The 19,590-nt window shown below is 34.8% G+C and overlaps 2 protein-coding genes, 1 non-coding gene and 1 pseudogene across 4 annotated transcripts; 1 reads left to right on the forward strand and 3 right to left on the reverse strand.

Moving 5' to 3' along the window:
• Positions 1-6: 6 nt before the first annotated feature.
• LOC107877495 lies at positions 7-4,630 on the reverse strand (annotated as a pseudogene).
• Positions 4,631-5,526: 896 nt separating this feature from the next.
• On the forward strand, positions 5,527-5,600 carry TRNAI-AAU. Its single transcript has one exon. It is a non-coding gene; the product is annotated as a tRNA-Ile (tRNA).
• Positions 5,601-6,021: 421 nt separating this feature from the next.
• Positions 6,022-10,587, reverse strand: LOC107876290 (protein DETOXIFICATION 16-like). 2 transcript variants are annotated; one of them, XM_047415058.1, is made up of 8 exons: positions 9,260-10,586; positions 7,823-8,367; positions 7,624-7,710; positions 7,479-7,535; positions 7,147-7,385; positions 6,547-6,665; positions 6,385-6,471; positions 6,022-6,260 (listed from the first exon to the last, which is right to left on the reverse strand). In XM_047415058.1, the coding sequence occupies exons 1-8, from the start codon at positions 9,389-9,391 to the stop codon at positions 6,198-6,200; spliced, it is 1,329 nt and encodes a 442-aa protein (XP_047271014.1). In that variant the 5' UTR covers positions 9,392-10,586; the 3' UTR covers positions 6,022-6,197. The 2 variants fall into 2 exon arrangements, with proteins under 2 accessions (XP_047271014.1, XP_047271015.1); XM_047415059.1 differs by lacking the exon at positions 6,547-6,665 and having other exon boundaries at positions 9,260-10,587.
• Positions 10,588-11,637: 1,050 nt separating this feature from the next.
• Positions 11,638-14,311, reverse strand: LOC107876989 (kaempferol 3-O-beta-D-galactosyltransferase-like). Its single transcript, XM_016723788.2, has 2 exons — positions 13,764-14,311; positions 11,638-13,007 (listed from the first exon to the last, which is right to left on the reverse strand). Exons 1-2 carry the CDS (start codon positions 14,245-14,247, stop codon positions 12,133-12,135), a joined length of 1,359 nt encoding a protein of 452 aa, XP_016579274.1. The 5' UTR covers positions 14,248-14,311; the 3' UTR covers positions 11,638-12,132.
• Between the last annotated feature and the right edge of the window lie 5,279 nt (positions 14,312-19,590).

The raw sequence follows: 19,590 nt of genomic DNA on the forward strand, positions 1-19,590 counted from the left end.
TTTAAACCAAATAAAAATGCCATAAGCTCAACTCGCGTCCCGCCCCATTGCCATCCTAACCAAGTGTCATTCTGCATTCTCTTCTCTGCTAGCTAGCTCCAGAGCTACCCTATCAGCTGCCTTCTTTGCCTACAAAACTCAAAAGAGACCTACATTATTACTATGTCGAGACATAATATAAGTGACTAAAAGTGAGCGTTTTTTCCTAACGACCTAAACTTTTAGATGAGTTGGTAACATAATTCAATAAACTGGCTAAGTTAGCCAAGAGAACAAGCGGAAACTAGTAAAGGATTGAATTGAAGCGAGTCGTATAAGGGTTGAAAACATGAATTTACCTGTTTTTCCCAATTCGTCCGCAGAGTAACTATTAAAAGTAGTGCTGCTTGTGCAAAAAGGGCAAGAGTGATTCCCAACCATAGTCCCTGAAAATCATATCATCATAAAATTTTTCCATAGCTCCGAAGGCGGAAATGCTAAGAAAATGAGAGGCTTGAAGGAGTGCGTGCGTACCTTTCCACCAAAATGGCAGACGAAAGCTAATATAACACCAGCAGGTATTCCGAAAAGGTAATAAGCTCCTAAGTTGACAACTGCCCCGATCTTTTGCCATCCACACCCTCTCGCAGTACCTGGATTTTGAAAGGTGATAAGGTCATCTAGTCATTTAACATTAACCGAATATTCAACCATGGTTTCACGAATTAGGCAGAACTCAGTGTTTCAGGGTTGAACCGTACGCGCGCGTGTGTGTGTGAAAAACCAGTGTAGATATGAGTTAAATATGCATTTTAGAAGACATCGATCCTAGCTGAGCAAGCGATTTGGCCAAACTGCGTTAGTTATTCCTAAATTGAATGCCACCAATCATATCCTATAGCATATGTTTGCTCGGACTCTTCAAAAATACTACCGCGGTAGTACATTTTTGGAGGATCCGACAAATGGCGCAGGTAGTATTTTTGAAGAGTCTGAGCAACATAGCCTCCTCGAGCCTTGTTTTAAACACAATCCAGATTCTTGAAACATAGTAATGTCGGAACTTGTATTGTAAAATCTAGACACACCTGAAAGTACAGACTGAATACCATCGAAGAAGTGGGATACCTCTAGAAAGACTAGCATTTGTGCTACGTATGACACTACTTCTTCCTCGGTGCTGTAACAGTATCCCCACAGTTTACGAACTGAAATCAACACTATCGCTACAACAACCCTTCTGTAGCCACCAAGAATACTGCAGTACTAGCTGCTAAACGAGCTGCTTGAGGTCGTCCCGCACCTAGTTCATTTGAAACTCTTATCCTGAGGAGGAAGCCAAGTATACAAACAAATGAAGAACCATATAGGAAAATGAACAGAAGGGGATGTAAAAATGTTACGAGCTTCACCTCGTGGCACCACTTAGTCCTAACGGAACCATATACACCATGGCACATGTATTAAGGCTGAAATATTTCATAATTAGCAAACCTTCGATAATATAAGATGTCAACTTGAGATTACCACTAGCGTGATATAAGAAGCGCAACCTGATAGAAAGAACTGACATCTCTAGCTTTGGATTCGGAAGAAGTCCGGACAACAGAACCATCATTTCGAATGACCAAAGCTCTAAGCTGTATCAAGAAGCGAAAAAGTTTGTTTCATTTGTTTCGTTTGGAAAGGACGAGTATATGTTTACATAGATTAAGAACACTACCAGAGCATAACAGCAGAAGGAATGGCAAGTTTCAGATACTTCCAAATATCGTGAAATGCCTCCATTGAAAATCCGGTCCAAGTTCTTTTGCAGGAAGGCGATATTTTGACATATGCCGCTAGTAGCAAGAGATTAATCCAGTAAGATATCGCATTAGCCAGAGCAGCACCTTTTTTGCCTAGGCCAGATTTAAAGAACAGAATCCAACAAGTGAATATATGCAGTAAAGTAGTGATTCCGGCGCTGAACATCATGGGGATCACGTTGTTTTGGGTTTGTAGAAATCTAATATGACACTGAAGAAGCGCATAGGCGAAAATAGTTGGAATCATATAGCGCTCATAACTTCCTGCTTCAGCTGATATTTCCGGATCTTGTCCCAATAATACGAGAATACGCCCTGCATTAGCCCAAATGCAGGCCAAAGGAACACTGGACAGTATGAGAACAAGCATTGCCCTTTGCATATGGATACCGAGCATATGGTACTGCTTTGCACCATATGATTGCCCACATAAAGTTTCCAATGCACTTCCCATTCCCATCTGCTCGAGCAAAATGCAGTTCGTAATTCAGAGATGATCAAAAAACTAAGGCAAAGCATCAACGAAATCAAAACCTTTCCTATATGACCTCGATGGGATGGTTGAGTGGTTGAGTCCTACTCCCATCTACTCCAACCTTGGTGGTAGGATCACCTGTCACGTGTTGATGGACTGTAGCACAAGGTTCGACTGATTGGTTGAGGTACGACAGGTTGAGCTAAGGCGAAGAGCGTTAAAACGCACCAGAACAATTGATATATCTTTTTACATATTTTATTATGTTCTATTCATGATAGAACCTATGGACAATATGTCGCACGTCTTAGTGCCTCGCCTACATTGAAGCGCAGCCTAAGTGACACCGCTTCTCTGAGCTTTAGAACTTAAGCGTCAAACGAGCCCTAGTTTGACAAGCACCTCAGTGTATTTTGATCTACATGAAACACTCAGCGACCATGCTTGACAAAATGTTAACAGTCCATTTACTCACTCCGTCACAAAATAAGTGTCACTTTAACAAAAACAAAAAAGTTTGTCCCAAAAAATGTTTCATTTTAATAGCGTTCAATTCTCAAAAACATCCGACGAACAGGCATAACTTAGTAAACTATCCCTTCTAAGTATTATTTTTCTTAATGGACGTAAAATGAGCTAAAATGACACTTTATTTGGGACGGAGGGAGTATCATTTATCAATACAACCATCTTTATCTTCAAATATCTGTTTGGCCATAAAATTTAATCAGATATTCAAACTCTAATCTTCAAATACTTTCAAGGTCCTTAAAAATGTCTCAAACCAGTAAAATGCATGTCCAAACACAACTTCAAATTCCAAAAATCACAACTTTAAAAACTACTTTGTCAAGTTTCAAGTTTCAACTTCAAAATTTATCGCTAATAACAAGAGCTTTAACTAGTAGAACAGACATTCTTCAAACACCAAGAGCACAGTACATGATGACAAATGAAATACTCCCTCCTTTTTAGCTTACAACAACAACATACCCAGTATATTCGACAGAGTGAGGTCTGGGGAGGTTAAAGTGTACGTAGTCCATACCGTTACCTCAAATGAAGTAGAGAGGCCGTTTCCGATAGACCCCCGGCTTAGGACAGATAACAAATATAACAGACAAAAAAACATAAAAGCAATCAACAAAAAGGGATATCACACCGCTAGGTAGTAAAGGATACAAAACACCCACAAAGTATTAGTATAAACTAGCTATACGAAATCATAGACACCATCAAAACACCACAAACAAGAGGCTACAAGACAGTACAGGCACAACACTCTTACCTACTATTACGAACTCCCTCCTTTTTAGTTTGTTTAGCATATTTTGACGAGAAAATACCCAATTACCCCCCTGAACTATACCCAAAACGGCAGAGACACATCTCAACTTAAAGGGGTTCCTATTACCCCTGAACTAATTAAAAGTGTAATTTTGACACCCTTAGTGCCTACGTGGCACACACGTGTGCCTACATGGACACTTCAGTGTGTTGTGCCATGTATGTGCCACGTAGGCACTAAGGATGTCAAAATTACACTTTTAATTAGTTCAGGGTAATAGGACCCCTTTTAAGTTGAGGTGTGTCACAGCCTTTTTAGGTATGATTCAGGGGTAATTGAGTATTATATCTATTTTGACTTGACACAGAGTTTCAAACCTTATGATCTTAAATTAAAGATACGCTAAATACACTAAAATGACCTTTAATCATATGATTTTAAACATGCTACGTGCCAGACAAAAGAAAAGATCATTCTTTTTGAAACGAACGAAAGAAAAGTAGGACAAAGAGAGAAAAAAGGACTAACCAACAAGCTAAGACCAGTTACAGAAGCAAAGGAAGTAGCCATTGAAGCACCAGAAAGTGATAACTCTCCAAGATGTCCAACAAACATTATATATATCACCTGTAAACAATAAAGTAAAAAATTAACTGACATTATTGGCCCTGCTAATACCAATAACCTCTTTACTTCTTCCAAAATCTCATCTTTCTTTCCACTTTCTTCAATCAATGGACTCTCAACATCTTGTATATCCATTTTCCTCTAAAAAATATCAATCTTTACTTCATAAAACCAAAGGTTAAAGTTCATAACATATATACTCTGTACTATCAATCTGTTTATCTTACTTTTCTTTTTAGTCTGTTCGAAAAAAAGGGACTAATAATATACACATCTGCTCCTACATTAATGAAATGGTACGTATATGCTCCTCAAACTAACGGTAGGAATGACGGAGGACACATACACAACATTTATCATAGTTCACGGGTATATTTGTCCTTTTCCATATTTTATTTATCAATCAATATGGCCTAGCTGTATTTGCCGTCTTTTATCGGGATCAATATCTTCTTTTTCTTGTCGGTGAATAGACTTTTTTACTTGTATGACTAAGATGCCTCGTATTTCTTCAAAAAGTGATTTGATTTCTACGTAGTTTGTATAAGGCCAGACGATTAAAGAATTTTTTTTATATGTTTTGCATATCTTTAGTTTAAAACCATACAAATTTTGTATTACGTTAATATCAGACAAACAAATTAAAACGCAGAGGAATTCGAGATAAGATCACGTGCACAAAGTTATGAACTTTCCAACGATTGACTTTATGCTTTTTCTTTTCATTTTCTCCACAGAATATTAAATTATTGTAGTCAACATTTTTATTCTGTTACTCGTCAAGTGACATCATATAATAGCATGAAATAATAGAGAAGTGTGTACCAAGGAGTTTAAACAAATAACCAATATTGAAGATATTTAGCGTTAGCTGGCAACTAAGCATTCCAACTTTGAGAATGTACATCTAAATATCTCAACGTAGTCTTAACTAGCAACTAAAAACTCTAACTCGTCTTCATTGTATTTTGTGGGTACCCAACACTGACGTAACGTATAATTCTTTGAGGTTTGAAGATTATCATTTTGTAAATTGGAATGCTCAACTGATACAATGGATACAGATTGAGGTGTCTAGATGTGCAATCGTAAAGTTGAAATGCTTACTTGTCCATCGATGCCAACTTTAAGTATTTGTCTATGAATTATGCCTTTTATTTACGTCAAATGCGGATTAATATTTATCTTTCATGAAATGGTATTAATAAAAGATTTTCCTATTCTTAACATAAAAAAATCATTTAAAGTTTTTATGATTGATGATATTTTTTAAACATATGTATTTTAAGAAAATTACATAAATTGATGGAATTGTACTAAACTTTCAAAGTAAAGTGGGGCAACCAGATGGCCTATTAGCTCAGTTGGTTAGAGCGTCGTGCTAATAACGCGAAGGTCGCAGGTTCGAGACCTGCATGGGCCAAATCTTCTTCTATTTTTTTTTTTGGGATTCCAAACGGTATAAAGGTCGAATCCGTCAAGTTTAAATCTTCTTTTTCTTTTTCTTTTTGGGATTCCAAACGGTATAAAGTCGAATCCGTCAAGTTTAGGTTCGAGACCTGCATGGGCCAAATCTTCTTCTATTTTTCTTTTTGGGATTCCAAACGGTATAAAGGTCGAATCCGTCAAGTTTAAATCTTCTTTTTTTTTTCTTTTTGGGATTCCAAACGGTATAAAGTCGAATCCGTCAAGTTTAAATTGTTACGTCTGCAAAATCTAACAGACAAAGTTCGTTAAATATTTGATCGTGGTACATGTAAATCCCGAGGGTCCCTTATGATTAAGTGTGGTGTGGTGTGGTGTGTTCAAAATAGTGAACAGTTTTGGCACGTTTGCAAAATCTAACAGACAAAGTTTGCTAAATATTTGATCGAGGTACATGTAAATCCCGAGGGTCCCATATATTTACGTGTGGTGTGGTGTGGTGTGTTCGAAATAGTGAACAGTTTTGGCACGTTTGCAAAATATAACAGACAGAGTTTGCTAAATATTTGATCGTGGTACATGTAAATCCCGAGTCTCATTCTTCACTTCCTTCTATGCTAGCTAGCTCTGGGGTCACCGTATCAGCTGTCGTCTTTGCCTACAAAACGCGTTTATTCAAAGAAAAAATCAAACACGGGTGATCCACGTTGAGACATAATACAATTGAGTAACTAAACGTATGCACTCTCTAACAGTTTAAACTTTTACACGAGTCAATTTACCTCTTTTTCCCAATTCGTCCGCAAAGTAACTATTAAAAGTAGCAGTGCTTGTGCAAAAAGCGCAAGAGTGATTCCGAACCAAAGTCCCTGAAAAAAATTACATAAGTTTTTCCGATGGTTCGACAAATGCTAAGAAAATGAGAAGCGTGAAGGAGTATGTACCATTCCACCAAAATGATAAACGAAAGCTAATATAACACCAGCAGGTATTCCGAAAAGGTAATAAGCTCCCAAGTTAACAAATGACCCGATCTTTTGCCATCCACACCCTCTCGCGGTACCTGATTTTTGGTTGCCGTTAAGGTCATCGAGCTAGTCATTTAACTCTCGTTCAAAAAGATTCTACTCCGTCTAGTTCAGTTTATCTAACAGTGTTTGACTAGGCACGGAGTTTAAGAAAAAAAAAACGGAACTTCTTGGAACTTGTGTTCATAAACATACCATGAGACTTCGATGACTATAAAAAGCATAAAGCATCTAGTACGCTGAACTATGACTAAATTTGCTACGACACATTCCAACGCTGAACTACTTTTGTCAACCTTTTTAGCTGACGTGGGCACCATTTTATGCAATAAAGGTGCCTCGTCAGCACAAAAGGGTGAAAAAAATGTGCTAAAATTGAGTTCAGGGGAGTAATAGGACTCCTGTGAAATTGGAGCATGTTGCAGCAACTTTGGTCATAGTTCGAGGATTACTGGGTGCTTATCTCCACATAAAATGAGACGGAGGGTCGTATCTTAGGACAAACATTCGACGAACCTGAAAGTACAGATTGAATACCATCTAAGAAGTGCGATGCCGCTATCAAGACCAGCATTTTCGCTACATATACGACTACTTCTTCCTTGGTGCTATAACAGTATCCCCACAGTTTACGAACTGAAATCAAAATTATTGCCGCGACAACGCCTTCTGTTGCCACCACGAATACTGCTGTGCAAGCTGCTAAACGAGCTGCTGGAGGTCGTCCAGCGCCTAGTTCATTTGAAACTCTCACGCTGACGTAAAAGACAGCGCAAACGAACTAGTGAAGATACGTATATATAACGAAAAATGTAATTGAAGACGGTTTAAAGACGTTAGAAATTCACCTTGTAGCACCACTTAGTCCTAAAGGTATCATATACACCATCCAACATGTATTAAGGCTGAAATATTTCGAAAAATTTATCAAATTCTTGATGAAATGAGATATTCGGATTGAGGATTGATACTAAACTGTTTGATAAGTCGAACCTGATAGAAAGAACTGAAGTCTCGAGCTTCGGATTTGGAAGAAGTCCAGACAACAGAACCATCGTTTCGTAAGACCAAATCTCTAAGCTGTGTCAATAAAAGCAAAAAAGTCTGATTCATTTGATCGTTTTGTAACGATGAATATCAGAGACGGATTCAAAACTTAAATTTGACGGAATTCTATCTTATGTTATACTACCAGAACATAGCAGCTGATGGAATTGCGAGTTTTAGATACTTCCAAGTATCATGAAACGCCTCTTTTGAAAATCCGGTCCAAGTGCTTTTGCAGGAAGGTGATATTCTGACGTATACGGCTAGCAACAAGAAATTAATCCAGTACGATATGGCATTAGCGAGAGCAACACCTTTGTTGCCTAAGCCAGATTTAAAGACGAGAATCCAACAAGTGAATATATGAAGCAAAGTAGTGATTCCGGCACTGAACATCATCGGTAGCACAATGTTTTGAGCTTGCAGAAATCTAATATGACACTGGAGAAATCCGTACGCGTAAATAGTTGGAATCATATAGCGTGCATAACTTCCTGCTTCGGCTGCTATTTCCGGATCTTGTCCCAATAATACGAGAATACGCCCTGCATTAGCCCAAATGAAGACAAGAGGTACACTGACGAGTAGAAGAATGAACATTGCCCTTTGCATATGGATACCAACCATATGATATTGCTTTGCGCCGTATGATTGCCCGCATAAAGTGTCCAATGCATTTGCCAGTCCCATCTGTAAAGCAAGAGACGGTCAAGAACTTTTTTCGTGATGGTATCCAGGATAGCTTACACGCACCTCAACTAATTCCACGAGGTATCTACTACATCTCACTCGCACAGGTACATGAACTTGGTTACATATGTATCAGGTATGAATGCAGGTAAAAGTATCTCATGAAGAAAAATCCATCCTACACGTCCCAAGGGGGATAGCCCGGTGGTTAGAGAGACAAGTTTGTGGAATTAGTTGAACCTACCACAAGTTGGCCCAGGCACCACAAGTCGGTTTGAAAGCATAATGTTCAAATCCTCGTGGACAGAGTTGCTCGATGCCTCTGCTGATGGGAGTTAGACCGTAGCAGGTACCTCATGGCATTAATCGAGGCGAGCAGAACTAGATACCATAATTGTCAAAACAAAAAAAATCCGAACTTGTACGTGTAATATTCCAATCATGGATCCACCTCTAAATTCAATGATAACAATCAATAACAAATGAAATTATAACAACAACAACATACCCACTGTATTCCCACATAGTGGGGTCTGGAGAGGGTAAAACTTACGCAGTCCATACCACTACCTCCGAAGAAACAGAGAGGCTGTTTCCAATAGACCCCCGGCTCAGGACAAAAGACAGTGAACAAAGTTGTAATAAAACATGAAACGAGGTGAAACAACAGAAATAAGACACCCACAAAGTAGTACTATACACTATCAAACCGAAACCACACACCTCACCCAAAGAAACTCCAACCGATGTTCAAAGCCCTACGACTACTAGCAAGGCTACACCAAAACACTCCTATCTACTGGGTACGACTCACCTACACGCACTAGCCCTCTAACCTAATTCGATAACAAATGAAATGGACATAAATCAATAGATAAAGTAAGTAACTAACCAACAAGCTGAGACCGGTCACAGAGGCAAAAGAAGTAGCCATAGAAGCACCAGAAAGAGCTAATTCACCAAGATGACCAACAAACATGACAGATATAACCTGTAAAGCAAATAGTGAAAAATTTACTGACATAAGTGGCACTGCTAATACTAACAACTTCTTCACTTCTCCTAAAATTTCATCACATCTTCCCCTCTTCTTACACTCTTCATTTCCATTTTCTGCAATCAATGGATACTCAACATCTTGTTACTCATTTTTCCTCTATAAAATTTCAGCAATTACTGGCTGAAATGTTAGAATTTTATGATGATATGTACACAGTGTAATAGCACTCATGGTCCAATAAAAAAAAAGAGCAGTTCAGTGCACTAAAAGCTTCCGCTATGCACGGGGTCCAGAGTACAATAGTCTATTCATGTGCGTAATCTTATCTTGCAATTCTAATTCTGTAAGATTGTTTCCACGGCTTATTTTGAGCTGGCGGTCTATCGGAAACAGCCTTGCAATATCTCATTTCTGAGGCAGTGATATGGACGGTGTACACTTACCCTCACCACGCCCCACTTTATGGGAATATACTGGGTATGTTGTTGTTGTTGTTGATTGTTTCCACGGCTTGAACCTGTGATCTCCTGGGCACATGTCCAGACCACAAAGGTTTATTATACGCAGTTTTATCTTGCAGATTCTGCGAGAGGTTGTTTACACGGCTTAAACGCGTGATCTCCTGGTCGCATGTCCAGACCACAATGGTCTATTGTACGCAGTCTTATCTTGTAGATTCTACAAGAAGTTGTTTCCACAGCTTGAACCTATGATCTCCTCGTCCCGCGTCTAGACCAAAAGGATCGATTGTACACAGTCTTATCTTGCAGATTCTGCGAGAGGTTGTTTACACGGCTTGAACCCGTGATCTCCTGGTCACATGTCCATACCTCAAGGGTCTATTGTACGCAGTCTTATCTTGCAGATTCCGCAAGAAGTTGTTTCCACGACTTGTACCAGTGATCTCCTCTTCACATGTCCAGACGACAAGGGTCTATTGTACGCAGTCTTATCTCGTAGATTCTGTAAGAAGTTGTTTCCACAGTTTGAACCCGCGATCTCCTGGTCACATGGCAACAAATTCACCAGTTTCTCCGAGACTCCCTTCAATAGCGCGCGCTCGTGGTCCAAAAAACAAATATTCTTTTGCTACAAATCATAAATTTTAAGTTTATAGGTTCTGGATCACGTAAAAGATAGTACGTTATTTAGGAATGTCCTATACGTTACGATAATAAGCTAGCTTTCAACCAAATATTTTTAAAAAATCACATCTGAGTGAAGTTTGGATTAAAGTTTCAAAATGTGTTCGAACATAGTTATTCAAAATGTATTTCACTTTTAAAAATGAAAAAAAGCATGCAATATAATTTATAACCATAAGTTCTAAAAAGTATCAAACCACAGCTTTCTTAATTTTTTATGAGATAATGGGAATAATGTGCCAATTATTATATTTGTAATCTATTCAAAGATTTGGAGTCATATTCTTGTATTAACCTTTATGAATGTGGATGATATAAGAGCATCTTTTAAAGTTGTGGAATCAAAGTGTATGCCAAAAATATTAAAAAGCTTATACTTCATGTTGATTTATTTTTGAGATAATATCCTGTTACCCAATAGCTATACCCAAAACGGCAGAGACATACCTCAACTTAAAAGGGGTCCTATTACCCCTGAACTAATAAAAAGTATAATTTTGACACCCTTAGTGCCTACGTGGCACATACGTGACACAATACACTGAAAGTATCCACGTAGGCACACGTGTGTGTCACGTAAGCACTAAGGGTGTCAAAATTGTATTTTTAATTAGTTCAAGGGGGATAATAGGACCCCCTTTAAGTTGAAGTGTGTCACAGCCATTTTGGGTATAGTTCAGGGGATAATAGGATATTTTCTCTTTATTTTAATCAAAAAATGTTTAGGTTGATATTATTAAAAGGAGTGGATTCTTATTGTATGTGGATAGTAATTGTGTAGTGAAATCAGAAATTCATATAAGAAAATTCAAAAAGAATAATAAAGTAACACCTATAATTTAAACCTATAAACTAAAGCAATTTTTGAATTTTTTTTGTGTCAATAGTTCATATATAACAAAGAAAAAAAATTATTTCTTGTATCTTATTTACGCTCTACAATTTTTTCGATAAATGAATTTAATTGAACCCCTTTCCTCCCTTTAGCTCCGCCTTTCTTCGCAACGATACTAGTCCATTGTTCGTGGCATAACGGTAAAAGTTATTCTTGTAACGATAAAAAATTTAGGAGTTTTGAGTTAATTACTGATCTAATAAGATATTTTCCCAAAGAAAGAAAGAGGATGTTACAAATATAAATAGAAATAAATCATTGAATTCCCTTTGTATAACAAGAAAATCTTGAGTGACAATTTGATTAGAAGTGTTACATGGACTAGCATTGAGGATCAACTCAAGATAATTAATGACAAAATTAACATGGATTTAATTAATTTAGAGTAAAGCATCTTGTGCTTCTGAACTACGACTATATTTGCACTCGGTTCAACTTCACGGGAGTTGTATTACCCCTGAACTACATTTTAGCATATTTTTGTCATCTTTTTTAGTTAACGTGACACCTTTTGTCAATCTTTTTAGCTGATGCAGCACCTTTGATGTGAACCCCATTTTATATAATAAAAGTGTCACGCCAGCATAAAGGGGTGACAAAAATACGTTAAAATTGAATTCAGGAGATAATACGGCCCCTGTGAAGTTGGAGTGTGTCGTCGTAGCAATTTTGACCATAATTCGGGGCTACTGAATGTTTATCTCATTGATTTACTACAAATTTAACTAACAAGAGGTGATAATCTCAACCAATTTCTTGAAATTTTGCGTTGAACTTCCATTTGGTCCAACAGCATTGTGAACTAATTCTTTGTACATTCCAATTTGTTTCTTAAATTCTTCTTTATTTTTAGACAAAACCAAATCAAGTGCAACAATTGTACCACTTTTAGTAAAAACCCCACCTTCAATTTTCACACCAATTTTCCAAACTTTCTCAACCATCCAAGAATTCAAATGATGATCTCCGAAAAACGGCCTACATATTATAGGCACGCCAGAAGCTATGCTCTCCAGAACCGAATTCCATCCTGAGTGATTTATAAAAACGCCGATCGCTTTATGTTCAAGAACTTGTACTTGTGGTGCCCATGACACAACTTTACCAAACATTTTTGTTTTTTCCAAGAATCCATTTGGAAAATTTGCAATAAATTTCTCTTTAATTGACCATAGAAATGGTATTTTTTTCTCTTCAAGTGCTTCAGCCATTGCTTTTAACTCATTAGGTGGTGGTGTTGCTACAGTGCCAAATCCAATATATGCCACAGAATTAGTTTTTTGTTTGTCTAACCATTCAATACAACCATCTTTGTCAACCACATTTGCTAATGGTGTTGGTGAAGTTAAATTAAATGGTCCAATATTGAGAAAATTTTTGAATTTGGATTTCAGATTTTGGACAATTGGAGGGTCCAATTCTTCAAATGAATTTATTGGTATGGCTGTTCCTTTACCTATTGTTTGGCCCATTTTGTGAAGCATCATAGAAAATGACGTTTTCAGATCTCCTACGACAACTCCTCCAGGTAAATCGCCAAGTCTTACTTCGAAAAAACCCGGAATAAATTTCAAAATTTCATCTTCGCGTCCATCAATTCCTGTGAAAAATGAAATAATTTTATTATATATAATGCACGAATGTAACATTTAATACATTAAAAGAAAAGATTGGTCATACTTCAGAAAAACTGTTTCTATATACAAATCTTTACATATAGTCTTATTTATACTATCATACTGATAGTCTCTATTTCTTGTACCAATTAGCATTTCAAACCATCAACTTCTCTCATAATTAATTATGACATCTATATCCTTCCTAGTATTGGCATACTATCACCTATTTTCGTTCTGACTCATAATGACATCTATATCCAACAGCTATTTTCATTCTCACTCATAATGAAATCTATATCCTACCTACTATTGTCATAATATCAACTATTTTCGTTCTCCCTCATAATGACATCTATATCCTACCTAGTAATGTCATAATATCAGCTATTTTCATTTTTTTAACCAACTGAGGAAGAATTTAAAAATTGATAAAATGTGGTGGGTGAATCTTCTATCTCCAAGGGAAAACACTCTAATCTCCTGAGGAAAAACTATGAATTTTCCTTTTGGTACTTCAACAGTTCGACTCTTACATAAAGTTCTTCGAAGGTTGAGGAAGGTTTTTTTTTAATTAATACTAAATCGATATTCAAAATCATTCCATGCATGATCTTTTAATTTGTCAAAGTGCCTTATTTCTCTAATTTCCATAAGGCCCCACCTGGAATACCTTCCAGACCCTATTGATTCTGTCATTTCACTAATTCGTATATATATATATATATATATATTTGTACCTTGGGTCCCAACGTTTTCTCTAATAAGATCGGTATGAACATGCACAGAGAGTGATCCTGCCGCGGAAGTCCATACTGGAATCCAACTAATTCCTAGTTCCTCGGTGATCTCACTCGAAAACCACATAAACGCGTCAGCTATGACACACGTAATCTTCTTCCCTGAGTCATTCTCAGCAGTCGCGATGGCATTTGTCACATTATTTTTCGCGGATTTGAAGAATAAACCTATAATATCTTCGAGTCCACCTTCATCTCCACCTCCATGTACATGACTCTCAGGTTTCCCATCAGGGATATCAAATGGCTTAATATTTGTATTATTATCTTGTGTAAATATTGAAGAATTTGATCTTTTAGTATTGAAAAATGTAAATGTAACATTTGGTAATGAATTTGATAGCCTTTGTATAAGTCCTAGTAAAAGACCAGCATGTGTTGCAAATGGAAATGCAAGAACAGCAACATGTAAATTATTAGACATTTTTTCGGAATGAAAAGATTTTGCAAACTATATATATATATATGTATTTGTTTTTTCTCCTTCTTTTTTTGGGTTGTAAAAGGAGTTTATTTAGCTATTTATAACATGTGGAAATATATTAGCCTAGTAAGTCCTATAATTAATAAAAAGATGCTTTAAATTAGGAGTTTTTCAAGTTTATTTAACGGTTGTAATTTAGATCTATATTTTATGGAGAATTTTTTTTGTAATAAACGATAGTCAGATTAGGGTTGCGTAAAATTCACTTGAGAGGGAAGCGCTTCCATGCAAGAATTTTTTCCGTTTCTAGGTTTGAATTCGAGATATCATTCATTCAGAATGAAAGAATTATATTTTATTATATCACCTAAATTTTTTTAACAGAAAAATCACTTTTCTCTACCTAACAAAAAAAATATCTGGTTGGAATTTGTACATTTTACCTGCCAAAAACTGATGTAACAATTAATAGTATAAGTTTACTTGGACTTAAAACTAATACCAAAATTAAAAATAAAACCTAACTTGCAACAACCTAATTAATTTCAACATAGGACAAGTATACATCCGAATTATCCGAATTTATTGAGTTTCGTATCTGAACTAGCGAGAATGTTAGTTTTTTTATTTGAAAATATCACTCGATCGATAGCAAAACGAACCTCGACTAATTTCTTATGGTGTGTGTAATATGTACTACACTCTCTTTTGTTTGAAAAATCTACCATGTGGCACTCCAAGTGGAAAAAGATAACTCCGTCGTGCAGTGGTGGAGCTACCTTTGCTCCAGGGATTCATCCGAACCCCTTTCGACGAAAAATTATACTATTTTTAATGGTTAAAAATATTTTTTATACATATATAGTAGATGTTGAACCTCCTTTGATTAGTTTGTATATTTACTTCTGAACCCCCTCAATAAAAATTCTGGCTCAGCATGACTGACCAAATTAACGTGCTTCACTATGATAGAAAGAGTCTTTCTCGCTTGTTTAGTAAAGTCAAGTTCTTGTCCTTATTTTGCAGGTGACGACTACGTCGAGTTGACGGCTGAGAAAGACTCAGCATTTAAACGAGCCACCGATGAATATATTATTTTGCAAATGGGCTAAAGGTTTTAGGAATTTGGGCCAACCTGTGTTCCTTTGAAGAACATTTTAGTATAGGCCCTTTTTGAGATAGTCCAAATAGTCTTTATAAAGAAAAATATTTGTGAATTTATATGCCAATAATATAAGATTATTTAGGGGTCGTAAATGTGTTGGGGTCTAAAGCAATCGCTTTAATGGATTTATCATTCAATCAACCGCAACAAAACAAATAATACGATAACTGAAGCAAGGAAAACAACATGTAATACTAAAAGCAAAGACTCGGATAGTAGGAGAGTAATACTAACAAAACTGAAAAGGAAATTAGTGGACACGTTTGACTTTGATTTCGACCTTCATTTTTTCCTATTAGGGTTATGTCTGTGGTAAGTTGCATGTGTGTCATATCCTATTTAATCGATCGATCACCTCTCCCCGAGATTTCTTCGTCCTATCGTTACCTCTTGTTATACCCTAATCAACCTCTCACGCCTCGTCTTTTGGGCATTACGCGTCTTCTCTTCACATGTCTGAACTATCTCAGTCTCGCTCCCTCATTGCGTCCACCACAGATGTCACTCCACCTCGTCTCGAATATCTTTATTCCTGATCATATCTTTCCTCGTATGCCCACACATCCATCTCAACATCCTCATACCATTACTGATCATTTTCTGGAAGTGCGAGTTCTTGACCAGCTAACACTCCACCCCCGCACAACGTACCTGGTTTAACCACCACTTTATAAAACTTTCCTTTTAAGACTGGGTGACACATTTCTATCACACAAAACACCGATGCAATCATTTGCTAAACGTGCAAGTTCTCAACCGGCTAACACTCCACCCCATACAGCATAACTGGTTTAAAAATCTTTTCTTTAATAGATTCATATATATGAATTGTTATTCATGTGACTTATCTAAGTGGTGGTAATAGCTCGTGAATATATTAATGTTCACATAACTCATGAGAATATATTAGTGTCATTTAACTTGCCAATGTATAAAACCATAAAATATCATTTTTTAAATTTAATATGTATAAATTATTAATTCAAAATTCAATAACTAAAAAAGACTTGAATTTGGAACCCGTAATTCGATTATAAACTTCGAATTCTGAATGTGCCTATGCATGTAGTAATGCACAAAATGCATCTGAAACCTTCTCCAAAAAATAACACTGTATATACAAAATGATTAGTTTCTTCATGTCTAACAATAATTATTTCAAAACTAAATCTTGTCTTACTCTTAAAGATTTTATGAGTACAAAAAAGAAGTCAAAAAATGGATGGAAAAAAAAGTATATAATATAATAATAATGTCCCATAAAATCAGTTCCCGTTAATTTAGGTTGCATTCACCTGCGTTAATTTAGGCACTTTGGGCATATTAGTCTTGGACAATATATATATATATAAATATATATATATATATATATATACTAGTTTAGGTATACACGCCTCGCGCGTGTATCTCACTTTATTGAATTTAAATGTTACACTAAATAGAATATTTGTTTAAATAATAAAGATGAATATAATAATTAAATTAAATATTTTTTGGAGAATTTAATTAATTAAACCTAAGTTTTACTAAAAAAATACGATGATTAGAGACATCAAAACAATATAATTAAATCTAATCTTTACCAAAAAATTTCTCAAAGCCATCTGACACTCATCTACCACCTGTAACCTATAACAAAATAATACGATAATAGAGATATCAAAATAATATAATTAAACTTAACATTAACACAAAAAAAAATCTCAAAATAAAGATATAATAACAACACAATTAAACCTAATTTTTACCTAAAAAAATTTCTCAAAGCCGACCGATATTTATCTATCACCTTTAAATTCATTTACGACCTGTAAATTATAATAAAATAATATAATAGTGATTACAAAGTTTCAATTTTGATGAAAATAGCGAACATTTCGACCCTAATGAATGACGACTTGAATGAAAATAAAGAAGATATATATATATATATATACGTAGAATTCTATTATGTTAACAAAAATAATAAAAAAAAGTTGAGCATCAGAAAATTAAGCAAATAAACCTATTATATATAGGGTATTAAGGACAATATATGTTTCCCACATTGACTTTAATTTCCTAACATCCACACACTCATGAAAAGGTTAGCAAATTGTGTAACTATTATCCAAATTTAAAGAGTATTATGACGATTAGAAGTGACAAATTATAGTTGATATCAAAGTCTTACAAGTTGGGGTGATAAATATTACAATTTATGTTGTATTTTTTATGTTGAAAATATTATTTTAAAGAATAAAAAATAGTAAAAAGATGATTTTGTGTATTGCAGAGTATTTTAACAAAGGGCAAAAAGTTCAAACGACATTTGTAAGACCCTTCACACTTTTAATATAGTATAAGTATATAGAAAATATTAATTAACTTTACTACCATATATTTTAGGAATCCCATGTATTTTAGAAAGTTTAATAGAAGGAAATATTAATTAATTCGCCTACCATATATTTTAGAAGTCTCATATATTTTAGGAAGTTTAGTTAATATAATAAAAAATAATTAAATAATAAATTTATAAAAATAGTGAAAAGACAATTTTATTAGTCTTTTAATGAAGGACAAAAAGTTCAAATCACTTTTGTAAGGTCTTCACACTTTTAATATATTATAGATATAGATATGTGTGTGTGTGGAAAAATGTGCGAAAAATACTTGTATTTAGGCAAAATTTACAATTACACATCCTCAAATTTTCGGGGGTCCTATGACCCCCATAGACAATTTTTTACCGTATTTAACTGACATATATTTGGCCTTTTCAAACATTTTTTCTCACGCGCTCAATATGTGTGAAATACACACAGTGGTTCAAGTGTTAAATATATGCCAATTAAATAAGGTAAAAAATAGTCTTGGCCTTTTTAAACATTTTTTTTCATGCGCTCAATGTGCGTGAAATACACGCAGTGATTTAAGTGTTAAATATATGCCAGTTAAATAAGGTAAAAATTAGTCTAGAGGGATCATAAGACCCCGCAAAGTTCAGGATGCGTAACTGCAAATTTCGCCAAAGTATAGATATATTCCACACCTTTTTTCCATATATATATATATGCGATGTTCGAGTCAATTTATATATATTTTGAATAATCTGTGATGTCTGCTTGTTATCAAAGCATAAGTATCGAACAACTCTATATACTAAAGCTCGGACATTATATGTATATGTACTATGTTGATCTCTATAATGTAGGTCAATTTTTTTTAAAATATATATGTAATTTATGTTGATCTCCTAGCGTTTTTTTTTTTTTTATGGTTACTTCTTTATATTTTAAATTCTCATGAAGAAAATCTTCGTCCCGGTACTTATCGTAAGTATATGGGGAAGATTTTTGACACACACTCAATATTTACAAGGCGAAAATATACTACTAATTAACTACAGCTAACGTGTTTTTGTATATTTTAGTGTGACATAACGGCGAATTTAGGATTTATATTATGATTCGATAAAACTCAATAATATTAATGGGTCATACCTTAATTATACACATATTAAGATACTTGCAAAATTAAATTTTGAACTCACTAAACAGTCGTCTTAGCCATTCACGTATATGAAAATGGTCACATACACATACATTTTTTTTAATAAATAAGGTAAAACTCTAAAATATAGTAATGATTAATTAAAATCAAAACTAATGATAAGTTAATTTCTTTTGTCAATAATACGTCATCTTGCTATCAATTATTTGTTTGAATATGTAAATAATTGTGTTCTTTATTAATGGATACACAAGGTAAAATACTATATTTATGTTTTGAAAATTCTATATTATTTTGTAAAGTTGAAAAAAGAAAATGTCTACATTTATGCACTATAAACTAGACAAATTCAATGAACAAAAAAAAAAGTTTTATTTTAAATAGCTGAACTTTTCTTCAATTTTTAAGCTTCTTAGTAGTGAAGAGCATGTTATAAATAATATTCCTTAAACAAAAAATGTCAAATAAATTATATATTTTAAGAATCCCATAAAAGAAACTAATTCTATACTTTCATTATTATTTCTTCTTCTCAACTTGTCTCCTATTTTTTTTAGTCTATCCTACCCAAAAATAATGTCACAATTTCTTATTTATAAATAATTTAACTGAAAATATTCCGATTTACTTTTAACGAGGTAATTCATAGCCACATAAATATCTAAAAATTATTGTAGAGCACA

The sequence above is a fragment of the Capsicum annuum genome, chromosome 7, assembly GCF_002878395.1.
Source record: "Capsicum annuum cultivar UCD-10X-F1 chromosome 7, UCD10Xv1.1, whole genome shotgun sequence".
Taxonomy (NCBI): Eukaryota; Viridiplantae; Streptophyta; class Magnoliopsida; order Solanales; family Solanaceae; genus Capsicum; species Capsicum annuum.